This window comes from Lampris incognitus, chromosome 13 (assembly GCF_029633865.1).
Source record: "Lampris incognitus isolate fLamInc1 chromosome 13, fLamInc1.hap2, whole genome shotgun sequence".
In the NCBI taxonomy this organism is placed as follows: Eukaryota; Metazoa; Chordata; class Actinopteri; order Lampriformes; family Lampridae; genus Lampris; species Lampris incognitus.
In genome coordinates this window covers 21,245,131-21,260,210 of record NC_079223.1, presented here as the reverse complement: position 1 = coordinate 21,260,210, position 15,080 = coordinate 21,245,131, and the positions used below count along the sequence as shown (strand labels likewise).

General features: G+C 42.1%; 1 protein-coding gene across 1 annotated transcript in view; it reads left to right on the top strand.

The window, feature by feature from the left end:
- Positions 1-15,080, top strand: part of gfra1a (gdnf family receptor alpha 1a) — a 135,532-nt gene that overhangs the window by 108,963 nt on the left and 11,489 nt on the right. Inside the window, exon 10 of the mRNA XM_056291934.1 lies at positions 6,749-6,924. Coding sequence (XP_056147909.1) covers positions 6,749-6,924 — 176 coding nt within the window. The remainder of the gene's footprint in view (positions 1-6,748; positions 6,925-15,080) is intronic.

The window sequence follows — 15,080 nt, the reverse complement described above, 5'->3', positions numbered from 1 at the left end:
CCGTTTTTTTCAGTGGCATCCATTTTGATAAATTTGATCTGTTCTGTAGCAACATGAACCTCAAAACAGTAAGTGAAGACACAAACACAACACTGAGGAAGAAGTTTGTACTTCTTGCTATTGAAAAAAACATGGACCAAAGAGCTGAGTGCAGTGTTAACTACCATGAAATCACAGTAAGCAGAAGTTGTGCCCTGTGGAGATGGCTGGTGTGACGCTCCAGGCCACTCAGCCAAATACTGCACGTACTTTTTTTAGATGTGCAAAGTCAATAGGATGTCGATTTCAAGGTAATAAGCTGCACCCAAGTTTCTACCATGGAAATCAAAGGTTTTAAGAAAGCTCTTAAAACCATAGAAGAAAATGGAGTGAAGGTCTCTATCATCTCCATTGACAGACATCCACAAAGAAACGAGGGTCTGTAATCAACAAAACAAAAAAACACCACGAATTCGATCACTGGCATATGATAAAAGGAGTGTCAAAAAACTGGCCACTGTGGGAGGGAATGTGAAGACCTGGGAGAGTGGATTCAATCCATTATAAATCATTTGTGGCGGAGTGCACAAACCTGTGAGGGTGACGCCGAGGGGTCGAAAGAGAAGTGGGTAACAGTAATACACCATGTTACCAACTGACACAACTGGCCAGGGAACAGACACTATCACCGATGTGCTCATGAACCCCTCGATGAGACAAGCCAGAGAAGTAAGCTTTGTTTAAGGCCCGAATCTGAAGTCCACAAAGCACTTGTGGAGTCTGTGAAAGACAAGTGGCTTTTGAAAGACCTGGATTATCTAAAGAAGTGCATCCACACAAAAGCAGGTATGTTCAAATATAGAAGTCTTAAAAGGTTTCAACTTAATATAATGTGGTATTTTTTTATGGCGGATGTGACTCTTTTTTTTTTTCATTTGAAATTGAAATTTGTTTAAGGTGTACCACTCCATGTACCTCAAATACCTGCCGAAGAGAACACATTTCGGATATGACATGATGATCCATGCCTCCATGCCTGCTGCTCTGGATTATAACAACAGCGCGAACAGGGAATAGGTGGGTGGATATATGGTCACTGGATATTGTACATCAAAATGTTCCTGACACCTTTCAGCTGTGTTTAGCCTATTTTTCATATTTCTGTTTTTGAACAGGCTGTTTTTCAAGATGGAGAGAGTGTGAACCCAAGTTCAAAATCTTTCGGAGCAAAGTCCACAAGACATTCAGAGCAAGACCAGTGGCTGTGGAGAAGGACTATGGCTACACGATGGCTATGGTGGCAGATGTTCTCTCCTCTGTGTCAGATTCAAACCGGGGCATGGACATGAGAGTGAACCAGACATATCATGGCTCCACAAGAGAGACCATCCAGATCACAGATCAATTTTCAAACACAGCAGTTCTCACATTTAAAGTAGTTGCATCATTACAAACACATGATGTACACACCAGCATTGTTCAAATCCACATTAACTTCAATTTTAAATTCTAGTCAAGAGGTCAGTGTTTTCAAGGACATGTCATATTTCATAAATGACATGAAACGCACATCTATATTTTTTTCATATCGGAATACATTTTGTTAAAACATTTTTATTCAAACTATTGACATTTTTGTGTGATACCCTGTTATGTTGAGCTATGCATAACTCATGGTCATGATGAAATACATTCAAATGTGAACTATACAGTTTAAATATCATTAAAATCTCTCCATGCTTCATTTACTTCTGCATGATCAATATCTACACCTTCGAACCCTGTACAGATTCCACTTGGTCCAGAGGGGACATTTCTTATTTTGTTAGCTGCACATGATGGAATGACTGTGCCCTCAGCCTGCCATGCACCCACCGTGTAAACCGACGATATGAGGCATACCTGTAAGACCTAAAACCAGAATGTTTTAAACAAATATTATGTTAAGTTATGACAGAATGTTACAAGTTGTTTGCCTTAACCTGTAAAACTACTGAAGCCTTCAGAGGAAGGGCACAGTCAAGATAGATTTTTTTTTTCATCACTTGCAGAAAGTACTGTGTGCACAGGTCAGCTGTTACAGCTGAAAGTACACAACCCTCAGCCCTCCACTGGCTTGAATTACAAACATGCCACCTGAAGTAGGAAAGTGAAATTCAAAATTCAAGTGAATACTTTAAATTAACTTCTACGGTGTTTCCTCTGAGGACTTCAGGTACTGATTGTGGCAAATACAAAACAATACAGATACAGAAACACTACTTAGTTCTCCTGTAGATATGATAGTGTTGTAATCAAATATATGTGCAAAATAATGCGAGGACGCTATTTGGTGTAATTTCATACATTTTAATCTTGTTGGTCAGAAAATATTACAATATACAAGAATACAAATAACCAGGAGTCAAACTGAATTTAATACATGTTACACATTATACGAGATACCTATGATGGCATTTTAAGGCCCTTGTAGGTAAAAAATAAAAAAATAAAAATTACAGAGCCGGAGAAGGGGGTCATGTCCGAGAAAAATCTTGGTAATTCTGAGTTTTTCCTCAAAATATTACCCCCCACCCCTGGCTCCGTAATTTTTTCTTTTTTCTTTTGTTTTACCTACATGGCCCTAATTTGCCATCATAGATATCTTTAGCTTTTATAAAATACAATTTATTCTATGTAAAATACAATGTAAAATAATGTCGAGAACTTAACGGTGAACATGGGCTGATGTTTTTGATTTTATTTTTTGATTCTGATATACTTTATTGATCTCTGTGTGGAAATTCTGCTCTGCATTTAACCCATCCTAGCTGTGTAGCTAGGAGCAGTGTGCAGCCACCGTGCGGCACCCGGGGACCAACTCCAGTTCTTCTTGCCATGCCTCGGTCAGGGTCACAGACAGCAGGATTAACCCTAACACGAAAGTCTTTTTCACGGTGGGGGAAACCGGAGCACCCGGAGAAAACCCAACGCAGGGACAACATGCAAACTCCACATAGTGGATGACCTGGGATGACCCCAAAGGTTGGACAACCCCGGGGTTCGAACCCAGGACCTCCTTGCTGTGGGGCGACAGTGCTAACCACTGGGCCACCATGCCGCAGTGGCTTTTGACTTGCCTATTGGTGACCTGGTTCTGATTTGGTAGGCCAGCACTCTCCTGGTCATGGAGGCTGATGAGGGCAGCTCATAAAACATCTCTATTGAGGCAAACTGCCTCAAAGTTCTCTTGTGCTGTGATGTGCGGGATATCTGTAAATATAATCAAACCCGTAAGCATCTTGTTAGTGCATCTTAGTGTATAGTCTCATAATGTATAAAGCATACGATGGCAGTGGATGCTAATCTCTATCATTATTGATATTGGGATAAGCTTTATCATACAAAGACAGTTTGATCAATATGCTTACCTTGAACAGCTGCTGACAGAAAGAAGAGTGCTTTACAACAAACACTCTCTCTCTCTCGGTTGGCATAGACAAGCAGTTGCTGCACAGACACCATCGATTTTGCCCCAATCTCATCTCCTCATCGCTCTGATCCTCTTCATTTTGATAAACATTTTGAGTAATGTCTTCTATGTTGTCCTCCTCGCGAACATGGCGCTCGGGTTCAAATTGAAAAGGCTGAACAGAAGACATGTTTATCTCGCTGTAGCATCAGGGGAATGGGACCAAGACCCGTGCAACAATTTGTCGTTGCTACCCAGACTGCATTGCAATGTAAACAACAATGGCGGCCTACGAGTGAAAGGATTTTTTTTTTCAAATTTTATAAGAACAAAGACATCTGGACTGTTTTTTTAAATATCATATTTATATAGCTGAAGCCAACATCAATCTAATAAGGACTACAAGTCTTCATAATCGGAATTCCTTTTAAGAATTTTAATACTTTTGATTAATTGGTATCATTCAAACCTACCTTTTACCTTACAACTCTTAAAATACCATATATACACTAACATTACAGAATTCAGACACGCGATGAGTTCAATCACACACACACACACACACACACACACACACACACACACACACACACACACACACACACACACACACACACACACACACACACACACACACAATTACTTTTAGATGAGACCTGCCCCATTTATTCTGCAATAATCAAAGTACGCTCACAGTGTCATGGAGGCTTCCTATTTTCTCAGCCCAGATAAGGAAATCAGCTGTAATTTTCCTCTGGGCACAGCTAGCCTGGGCGAGATATGCCACGGCAAAGACCTTTACAGCTTTGCAATACCCTACTTATTTATATAAAAGCAATGATGAAAGTCTGCATGAGTGTGGGTATGTGTGTGTATATGAGGGAGGGAAAAATGGCAGATAAAATCTCTTCAGAGACAGTGAGAGAGAGAGAGAGAGAGAGAGAGAGAGAGAGAGAGAGAGAGAGAGAGAGAGAGAGAGAGAGAGAGAGAGAGAGAGAGAGAGAGAGAGAGAGAGAGAGAGAGAGAGAGAGAGAGAGAGAGAGAGAGAGAGAGAAACAGAGAATATGTGTGAAATGATGTGGGATATGGGATGCCTGGCCTTGCCAGCGGTAAATTTGATAGAGTGAAAACAACAAAGTAGTACATCCAGTTCAAGTTCAACAAAAGAAGCCCCCTTTTGTATCAAATGTACGGGGTAAGTATAGGGTTCGTCACAGAAACTAGGGTTACACCAGGTAGGATGTTTCCATGACGCTTCTGACAGATGCTGGCTCTATGTGGGCACTTGAATGCCAGAGAACTGAACAGGACAGAGAGGGTGCATAATGGCACCTTTACGCTGAGCAACTGTGTCTTAAAAGTACTGCTTCTAAAAAGTAAGTCAGTGTCAGGTTAGTGTTTGCTCTATCAAGAAATGCCCAATTTCACCTGAAAGATCTCGTGTTTGAGGTGAACTGTTGGATAGTGGCCAGAAAATAAAACATAATATTCAATTTGTAAAACTAAAAGAACAACTAGTAGGGCATCCAGATAGCATAGCTGTCTATTCTGTTGCCTACCAACACGGGGATCGTCGGTTCGAATCCCCATGTTACCTCCGGCTTGTTCGGGCGTCCCTACAGACACAATTGGCCGTGTCTGCAGGTTGGAAGCCGGATGTGAGTGTGTGTCCTGGTCGCTTCACTAGCGCCTCCTCTGGTCAGTCGGGGGGCCTGTTCGGGGGGAGAGGGAACTGGGGGGAATAGCATGATCTTCCCACACGCTATGTCCCCTTGGCGAAACTCCTCACTATCAGGTGAAAAGAAGCAGCTGGTGACTCCACATGTATCGGAGGAGGCATGTGGTAGTCTGCAGCCCTCCCTGGATCGGCAGAAGGGGTGGAGCAGTGACTGGGACGGCTCAGAAATTAGGGTAATTGGCTGCATAATATTGGGGAGAAAAAGGGGGGAACCCCCCCCCCAAAAAAAGAACAACTCATTGTCCGTTATGAAACTGCTTACTACAATGCAGGGCCTGAGGGTAGTTTTGAGAAGCTGAGAGAAATAAAAAGCAGTCTCTGGGGGTCATTTGTTATTCTATTTCAAAAAAGAGCTATAAGTGGGTCAGTGGAAATTAGGGAATTCAGAGATCATTGGGGTAATGCAGTCAATTATTCTCCACACTGCCCCTTCCCTCGTCTGGAGGATGGGAGCTACCGCAGGTTGTGAGGGTGCTCCATGGGCTCAGTGGTGCAACATCTGATGCAGGAGGATGCCTCAGAATGCTGTATGTCATATAAGTTGAGTGTAGGGTTCAGCTTTGCAATTGCACACCTATACATATTTCAGTGAGGTTAAAGAACCTATGCAAATATCTCTTCCTTTCACACAGTATAGGGTCAAACTTTAAATGGATTCACTGACCCTGGGAGCGAAGTATATCATTTCTTTCAAACAGCAGCTTTCTTTTTGTGTGTGTGTGTGTGTGTGTGTGTGTGTGTGTGTGTGTGTGTGTGTGTGTGTGTGTGTGTGTGTGTGTGTGCGTGTGTGGCATTTACATCAAAGCCAAACTGGGCTATTAATAGGGCTACTAATGGACTCTACCAGTAAATAGCAACGTCAGCATTTAGGCCTATGACTGCCTGGTGAATTTATTATGTAGGCCAGTGATAACAAAGCCCCAGTACCTTCAAACCCACCTGTAATTGTTAGCGTGTGTAGGTGCATGATATAATGTGTTAACATAGAGACCAAAATAATACCTAAATCAAAGGCAGCTTTTCTGTACTTTTGCCCTAGATTTATCATTTGCTGTTAAACACAAATCGGATTAATAAACAAAGGACAAAAAAAATAACAAGTTCAGCTCATTACCACAATGTTTACGCGGCTGACTGTATCTCAGAACCGTATCTCAGCGGCAAAACAGAAAACATGCACATGCCCGTGAACACAAACATCCAAATGCACACTAAGCTTAAACAAGGTCAAAGCTTTGTGGACTGTTCGAACACTGTGGTCGGAAAGTGTTTATTTTTGTGGTCCAAATTGCATTTTTAATTTATGTTGTGTCAGTATGAGGATTTAAACGAATTTAAATCGCACTCTGCAGTCAAGGGGTACTACAATTCCACAGCACAATTACTTCAAGCATACACATAGTACTTAACTCTATTTGTAGGCTATTGTTGGAGTGCCGACATCCAATCAAGTCTGACATTATTCCATAGCCTTATTCACCTTTCTGATACAGCTTCCTGTGTACATTTTGATGCCATCGTTAACTAACCTTTTCTTTCTCTGCCTCTGTCTTTGTCTCTGTCTCTCTCTCTCTCTCTAGGTAATGCCATCCAGGCCTTTGGGAATGGCACAGATGTAGGGGTGTGGCAGCCCATACCCCCAGTCCAGACCACTACCTCCACCACCACCCCTTACCAGAAGAACCGTGATCGCAACACCATAGACAACCACATCAACACTGACCCAGGCATCTATCATTTCTGTGGCAGCCTACAGGTAAGAGGCTAAATTTATTTACTTTTGAACATTGTGTTGAAGTTCATCATGTCTAGCACCCTACCGAGACATATTCCTTGTACTGGCAAACGTGCTTGGCAAATGGTAGGAACTAGAACATGGGCAAAAGGCAGGGAGAGCTGAAAAGTTTTGTGAAATTATGTAGCAGAATTCTCTTTTCCATCAGCCTGGTCTTATTGCCTCATCCATCCATTGGTCTGTTCATTTGTCTGATAGACCAGCTGTTTACAAACCTTTCCAAATGCATTCTATTGGCAGACAATTTCTTTGCGTCCATCTGTAAACCAGTCTGCTGTAGCAAGGTTTCTCTCTCTCACTCTCACATATACACTACCGTTCAAAAGTTTGGGATCACCCAAACAATTTTGTGTTTTCCATGAAAAGTCACACTTATTCACCACCATATGTTGTGAAATGAATAGAAAATAGAGTCAAGACATTGACAAGGTTAGAAATAATGATTTGTATTTGAAATAAGATTTTTTTTACATCAAACTTTGCTTTCGTCAAAGAATCCTCCATTTGCAGCAATTACAGCATTGCAGACCTTTGGCATCCTAGCTGTTGATTTGTTGAGGTAATCTGGAGAAATTGCACCCCACGCTTCCAGAAGCAGCTCCCACAAGTTGGATTGGTTGGATGGGCACTTCTTGCGTACCATACGGTCAAGCTGCTCCCACAACAGCTCAATGGGGTTCAGATCTGGTGACTGCGCTGGCCACTCCATTACCGATAGAATACCAGCTGTCTGCTTCTGCTCTAAATAGTTCTTGCACAATTTGGAGGTGTGTTTAGGGTCATTGTCCTGTTGTAGGATGAAATTGGCTCCAATCAAGCGCTGTCCACTGGGTATGGCATGGCGTTGCAAAATGGAGTGATAGCCTTCCTTATTCAGAATCCCTTTTACCCTGTACAAATCTCCCACCTTACCAGCACCAAAGCAACCCCAGACCATCACATTACCTCCACCATGCTTAACAGATGGCGTCAGGCATTCTTCCAGCATCTTTTCATTTGTTCTGCGTCTCACAAACGTTCTTCTTTGTGATCCAAACACCTCAAACTTGGATTCATCCGTCCACAACACTTTTTTCCAGTCTTCCTCTGTCCAATGTCTGTGTTCTTTTGCCCATCTTAATCTTTTTCTTTTATTGGTCAGTCTCACATATGGCTTTTTCTTTGCCACTCTGCCCTGAAGCCCAGAATCCCGCAGCCGCCTCTTCACTGTAGATGTTGACACTGGTGTTTTGCGGGTACTATTTAATGAAGATGCCAGTTGGGGACCTGTGAGGCGTCTGTTTCTCAAACTAGAGACTCTAATGTACTTATCTTCTTGCTCAGTTGTGCAACGCGGCCTCCCACTTCTTTTTCTACTCTGGTTAGAGCCTGTTTGTGCTGTCCTCTGAAGGGAGTAGTACACACCGGTGTAGGAAATCTTCAATTTCTTAGCAATTTCTCGCATGGAATAGCCTTCATTTCTAAGAACAAGAATAGACTGTCGAGTTTCAGATGAAAGTTCTCTTTTTCTGGCCATTTTGAGCGTTTAATTGACCCCACAAATGTGATGCTCCAGAAACTCAATCTGCTCAAAGGAAGGTCAGTTTTGTAGCTTCTGTAACGAGCTAAACTGTTTTCAGATGTGTGAACATGATTGCACAAGGGTTTTCTAATCATCAATTAGCCTTCTGAGCCAATGAGCAAACACATTGTACCATTAGAACACTGGAGTGATAGTTGCTTGAAATGGGCCTCTATACACCTATGTAGATATTGCACCAAAAACCAGACATTTGCAGCTAGAATAGTCATTTACCACATTAGCAATGTATAAAGTGTATTTCTTTAAAGTTAAGACTAGTTTAAAGTTATCTTCATTGAAAAGTACAGTGCTTTTCCTTCAAAAATATGGACATTTCAATGTGATCCCAAACTTTTGAACGGTAGTGTATATATATATATATATATATATATATATATATATATAGATCGTTTTTTTCTGAAATCGTCAATGGTGTTATAAGTGCTCAACTAATGAGGAGCAGAATATCAACACAGATACAGGAAAAAAAAAGAAGTTTTAACATGCACAACGTACGACGCACGAAACAGTACTGCAATGTATTAAAACTTTTTTTCCTGTATCTGTGTTATGTATATATATATATATATATACATATATATATATACACACATACATACATACATACATACACACACACACACACACACACACACACACACACACACACACACACACACACACACACACACCGATCAGCCAAAACATTAAATGAATAACGTCTTTATGCATGCTCAATAATCCAGGTAAGAAAATCAAAGAAGTGATTAAGTAAGTGAATAACATTGATATCTTGTTACAATGGCACCTGTCAAGGGGTGGGATATGTTAGGCTGCAAGTGAAAAGCCAGTTCTTGAAGTTGATGTGTTGGAAGCAGGAAAAATGTGCAAATGTAAGGAACTGAGCGACTTTGACAAGGGCCAAATTGTGATGGCTAGACAACTAGGTCAGAGCATCTCCAAAATGGCAGGTCTTGTGGGGTGTTCCCGGTTTGCAGTGGTCAGTACCTACCAAAAGTGGTCCAAGTAAGGACGACTGGTGACAGGGTCACGAGCGCCCAAGACTCACTGATGCCCATGGGGAGCGAAGGCTAGCCCATCTGCTCCAATCTCACAGAAGAGCTACTGTTGCTCAAATTGCTGAAAAAGTTAATGCTGGCTATAATAGACAGGTGTCAGAACACAATGCATCGCAGCTTGCTGCTTATGGGGCTGTGTAGCTACAGACAGGTCAGAGTGTCCATGATGCCCACTGTCCACCACCAAAAATACCTACAGTGGGCAGGTGAGCATCAGAACTGGACCACTGAGCAATGGAAGAAGGTGGCCTGGACTGATGAATCGTGTTTTCTTTTACAATATGTGGAAGGCTGGGGGGAATGTGCATCCTTTACCTGGGGAAGAGATGGCACCTGGATGCACTTTGGGAAGAAGGCAAGCCGGCAGAGGCACTGTGAAGCTCTGGGCAATATTCTGCTAGAAAATCCTGGGTCCTGACATTCATATGGATGTTACTTTGACAAGTACCACCTACCTACACATTGTTGCAGACCAAGTACACCCCTTCATGGCAATGGTATTTCCTGATGGCAGTGGCCTCTTTCAGCAGGATAATGCACCCTGCCACACTGCAAAAATTGTTCAGGAATTGATTGAAGAACATGACAATGAGTTCAAGATGTTGCCTTGGTCTCCAAATTCCCCAGATCTCAATGTGATCAAGAATCTATGAGATGTGTTAGAAAAACAAGTCCGATCCATGGATGCCCCACCTCGCAACTTATGGGACTTAAAGGATCTGCTGCTAATGTCTTGGTGCCAGATACTAGAGGACACCTTCAGAGGTCTTGTGGAGTCCATGTCTCGATGGGTCAGAGCTGTTTTAGTGGCACAAGGGGGACCTACACAATATTAGGCATCTCGTTTTAATGTTTTGGTTGATCGGTGTAATCTCCTTCTCACCCTTTTTCAGGTGGTGTGTGTCTCCCTCAAGCCTGGGTCCTCTACCGGAGGCCTGGGAGTTTGAGGGTTCTGCGCATAATCATAGCTGTTCCTAGGACTGCACTCTTCTGGACAGAGACCTCAGATGTTGTTCCTGGAATCTACTGGAGCCACTCTCCCAGTTTGGGGGTCACAGCCCCTAGTGCTCCCATTAACACTGTGGATTTCACCTCCCACATCCGATCAAGTTATTCCTTCAACCCTTGGCATTTCTCTAGCTTCTCAAGCTCTTTCTTCCTGATGCTGCCGTCACTCGGGATTGCTACATCGATCACTACTATTGTCTTCTGTTCCTATTCGACCACCACAATGTCTGGTTGGTTAGTCAGTACCTGCTTGTCAGTCTGGAGCTTGAAGTCCTGCAGGATCTTAGCTCTGTCATTCTCAACCACCTTTGGCGGCGTCTCCCATTTGGACTTCGGGATTTCCAGTCTGTATTCAGTACAGATATTCCTGTACACTATCCCAGCCACTTGGTTATGCCTTTCAGTGTATGCTTTCCCAGCTAGCATTTTACACCCTGTTATTAAGTGCTGGACTGTCTCAGGGGCGTCTTTGCACAGCTTGTATCTTGCGTCTTGTCTGGTGTGGTAGACCCCTGCCTCAACTGATCTGGTCCCGAGTGCCTGTTCTTGTGCTGCCATGATCAGAGCCTCTGTGCAGTCTTTCAGTCCAGCCTTTTCTAGCCACTGGTAGGATTTCTCAATATCAGCTAAGTCTTCTATCTGTCGATGGTACATCCCATGGAGGGGCTTGATCTTCCATGATACCTCCTCTTTGTCTTCTGCCATACTCTCTGTCTTCTGGTGCCTGAGGTACTCACTCAGCAGTTCATCCTGGAGGGCCTGCTTTCTGATGTACTCATTGATGGTCCTTGTTTCATCCTGGATACTGGCCCTGACACTCACTAACCCTAGGCCCCCATCGTTTCACTTATCATAGAGTCTCAGGCTGCTGGACTTTGGGTGGAACCTCCATGCATTGTGAGGAGTTTCTATGGCCTGACATTCAAGACAACACGACATTCATGGACAAGGGCCAAGAACCTGGAACTGATGGAATGCTACTACAACAGCAGACCCCTGGAGAGGGGCTAAATGAGGCGAATGTGGGAACTGTATACCAGTAGGAGACCTACTTCCACATTGACTCAGAAGCAGCGAGTGGCTCAATGCTCGAACACTAATAGAAGGAAGCTACTGTCACGACTTGAGATGGAGAGGCTCTAACAGGATGACTATACAGTTCAGTACCCTGAATGGCCACCCAGCAGGCAGAAGATACATGAGGACAGACCCCACCCAACTGAAACAATCTTACTAGCCATGACAGCTGAAGCTACTGAGGTTCAAATATATATATATATATATATATATATATATATATATACATACATATACACACACACACACACACACACACACACACACACACACACACACACACACACACACACACACACACACAAACTCAACCAGATATAATCAACAGCCTTTTGATATACTAATTGATTTTGCAAAGCGGCTCTCTCTCTCTGCCCCTACACTGGAGTGCCAAATTGACATCAACCAGATGAGGTTCCATGTCTTTTGGCATGGTTAGCAGCCCACCACAGGACACGGAGACCCTTCAGTGACCTTCCTAAGCTAGCACAGACAGGAAACTCACCAGGAACCACCCTGTTTTTGATATGGGTACCAGATTCCCAGCAAGATATGGGACCATCTGACGACCTTTCCAGGTTATCGTCGCCATTGATCACTGGAAGACAGAAACTCTCACCTTTGGATTATGGTGGAGACAGGAAAATGACCTGAATCATTCAATTTAAACCCAAAACCCTCTCCCCCTCTCTCCCTTTTGTCTCTACCCCCCCCACACACACACACAAACACACACCCTCTCCTCTCTATACTTTGCCAAATGATGATAATTTATCCTCAGTCACAAATTGTAGCTCTCCCTGTCTCTGTATGTGTCTTAATTAATGTGAATTAACTGTTTAACCATTTAGCCATCCAACCAATATTACTCAGCAGACAATTTCATGAACAATGATCTAACTCACATGACTGTAGAACACGAATTGACTGAAATGTTAATTTAAGGTTTTAAGTGCAGTCCTGCCATCTAACTATATTGCCATTTAGTGACCATAGGGGATTAAGTCTTTCTGGTCAGACTATATTCGGTTAACTGTATTTCGTTATTTTATTTTCTTATCTTCTTTTTCATTTTATTTTATTGATGTTATTCTGTAGTCATCTCATATAAGATAGTATTTCTATCAAATGATAATCAACGAGTAGTTAATTACATTCTGTTTATCTATTAATAGTTTAGAAACTCACCTCACTACCTTAGTAAAGTAGGAATATCAGTTTGGATGGGTATTTATGTGATAGGATGATTACTGTTTAATAATATGTTCTCTTGATGTTTTATGCAATACATACTTTACAATATACTTTCCAGGTCTAGAACCACTCCTGACTGGCCATGGTTTCAGCTGGGCATGTGCTATTTGTGCATATAATCCAAGTTAAATAATCCTCTCCCCTAAAATTACGGAATGAATATCGGTGAGGAGGTAGACCCTGTCCCACTTCTGAAACACCCCAGTCAGGTGGACCAAAACCAGGCAAATCAGCCTTTGTTCGCTCTCTTACGTTCCACGCCTTTATGCTTGTTCTCTTATACTTCATATGTGCGCTTTGTTTCTTGAGCTTTCAGCTCTTGCACTCTTCAGACTCATGACCTCTTCTTGTGCGCTTCTAAAATCTTCTTTCTAAACTGTTTTTTTTTAGTCGAGTCTTTTCCATTTTTAAGTTTGTCTTAGAGTCTTTTCTTAATTTTCTACTTCTCTTATACAAAGTATTTTTGTATTCTTCCCTTGCCAAGGTGTGCACATGTCAATTTTATTTTTGAAACAAATCTCATTCTTGTATCTCTTTGTAACTGAGTAAGCTAAGGTTTGACAAATGTTTGTACTACAAAGAAAGCCTCATGTGTGATAATTTTTTTTAAAGTTTTATCATCTGGCTAACAAAATTACTTTTTAATTATTTTTAGAGTCGGATCAGTTAAAGTCAGTGTAGCAGATTTTTATTTGAGTTTCCCCAAGACCAACAACACAGCAAAGAACCTTACCTAGCAACGTTTGACTGTTGCCAAGAACCTCCAGGCAGTCCTTTGCCCAGGAGCTACAAAGACTTCATCGACTTTCAGTGTTTGACTTTTGCCAAGGATAACCCAGGCAGTTTTGCCTAGGGGTACGCTACAGAAAATTCATAGTGGGACATCAGTTCAGAACCGCTGCAGCCGGACATTGTTGCCGGGCAACCTCGACTCCCGTGTGGGTTCATTCGCACACGGGCGTTGATAATACGCCTGCATTATCTACAAGTGGCTTCCAATCAGACCAAATCATCTCTACGACATTTCATCTCAAATAGGCTCGAGTCACTTCTGCTGTCTTTGATAAGAGTTTATGTCGAATATTGATCTAAAATCTTCATTTTAAGCCTAAGAAATATATTAATCATTTTATAGTGCCCCAACCTCTCTGTTACCCTTATACCATTGCCAAATGGAGTGAAAAGCTCTATTGTTTTGTGTGGGTTTTTTTTGTTTTTCATTTGAAAAGGGTTATTTACCTATCTGATTTTGATTTTCCATTTATCATTCATTCTTACATTTACTCATTTATTCCATTGTTGGTAGACATTTAGCTATTAATACGTGTCTTTAATATTGAAATTCATTATCTGTGTGGTTCTCTGAAACAAAGGTAGAAATCCCTGTAATCGAGAATTTACAACTTCAGATCTGAAACTGATTAATTTGGTTTATCTGAAGTTCCTATTAAAGTAGGTGGTGCCCCAAATTTATAACGGGAGCATAATTAAATTATAGACATCTATCGCTACACCGTCCTTCTTTTACATTGCCCATCTGTCTTCCTAGTCTTGTGCCTGCCCAGCCATCCTTCTACCTTCCTCCCTGTTCTCCTATCTCTGTTTCTGTGTACCCGTCCAGCCATCACCCGCTGTAGTAGTCCATCTGACTACTTACCTAACTGTCTGTGTCTCTTTATTGTCTTTGTCTGACTTGGATGTGTGTCTGTCCCACTTTCTACACGTCTTTGGTTGTTCCCTCCACTCAGTTCTCCATCTACCCCACTGTCTATACAATCATCTGTTGATCCATCTCTATCACCTGATTCTGCCAACCACCACTGTGCAAACACCAAGTGCCACATCTCTTATGGAGCAACTATTTGTGCCTTCTTTTTTTTTTTAAAGCAGTGATCTGACTGATGAAACACAGCAATTTTCTACCGGTGATGAAGCCCTGTTCTACAGGGAATAGTACTGGCATGATCAGCAGTGAAGTGAAAAGCAGACTTGGAAGGAAGTACACATCAGGTGATGTGACCACAACAATTTAATGTGGAAAATTTTGATTCCGGAGAAGCTCGCAGAACGTTTTTCATAGATTCAAAACAAACAGAAGATTCAAGCTCAATCTTTTTTTTTTTCTTCTCCAGACTGTC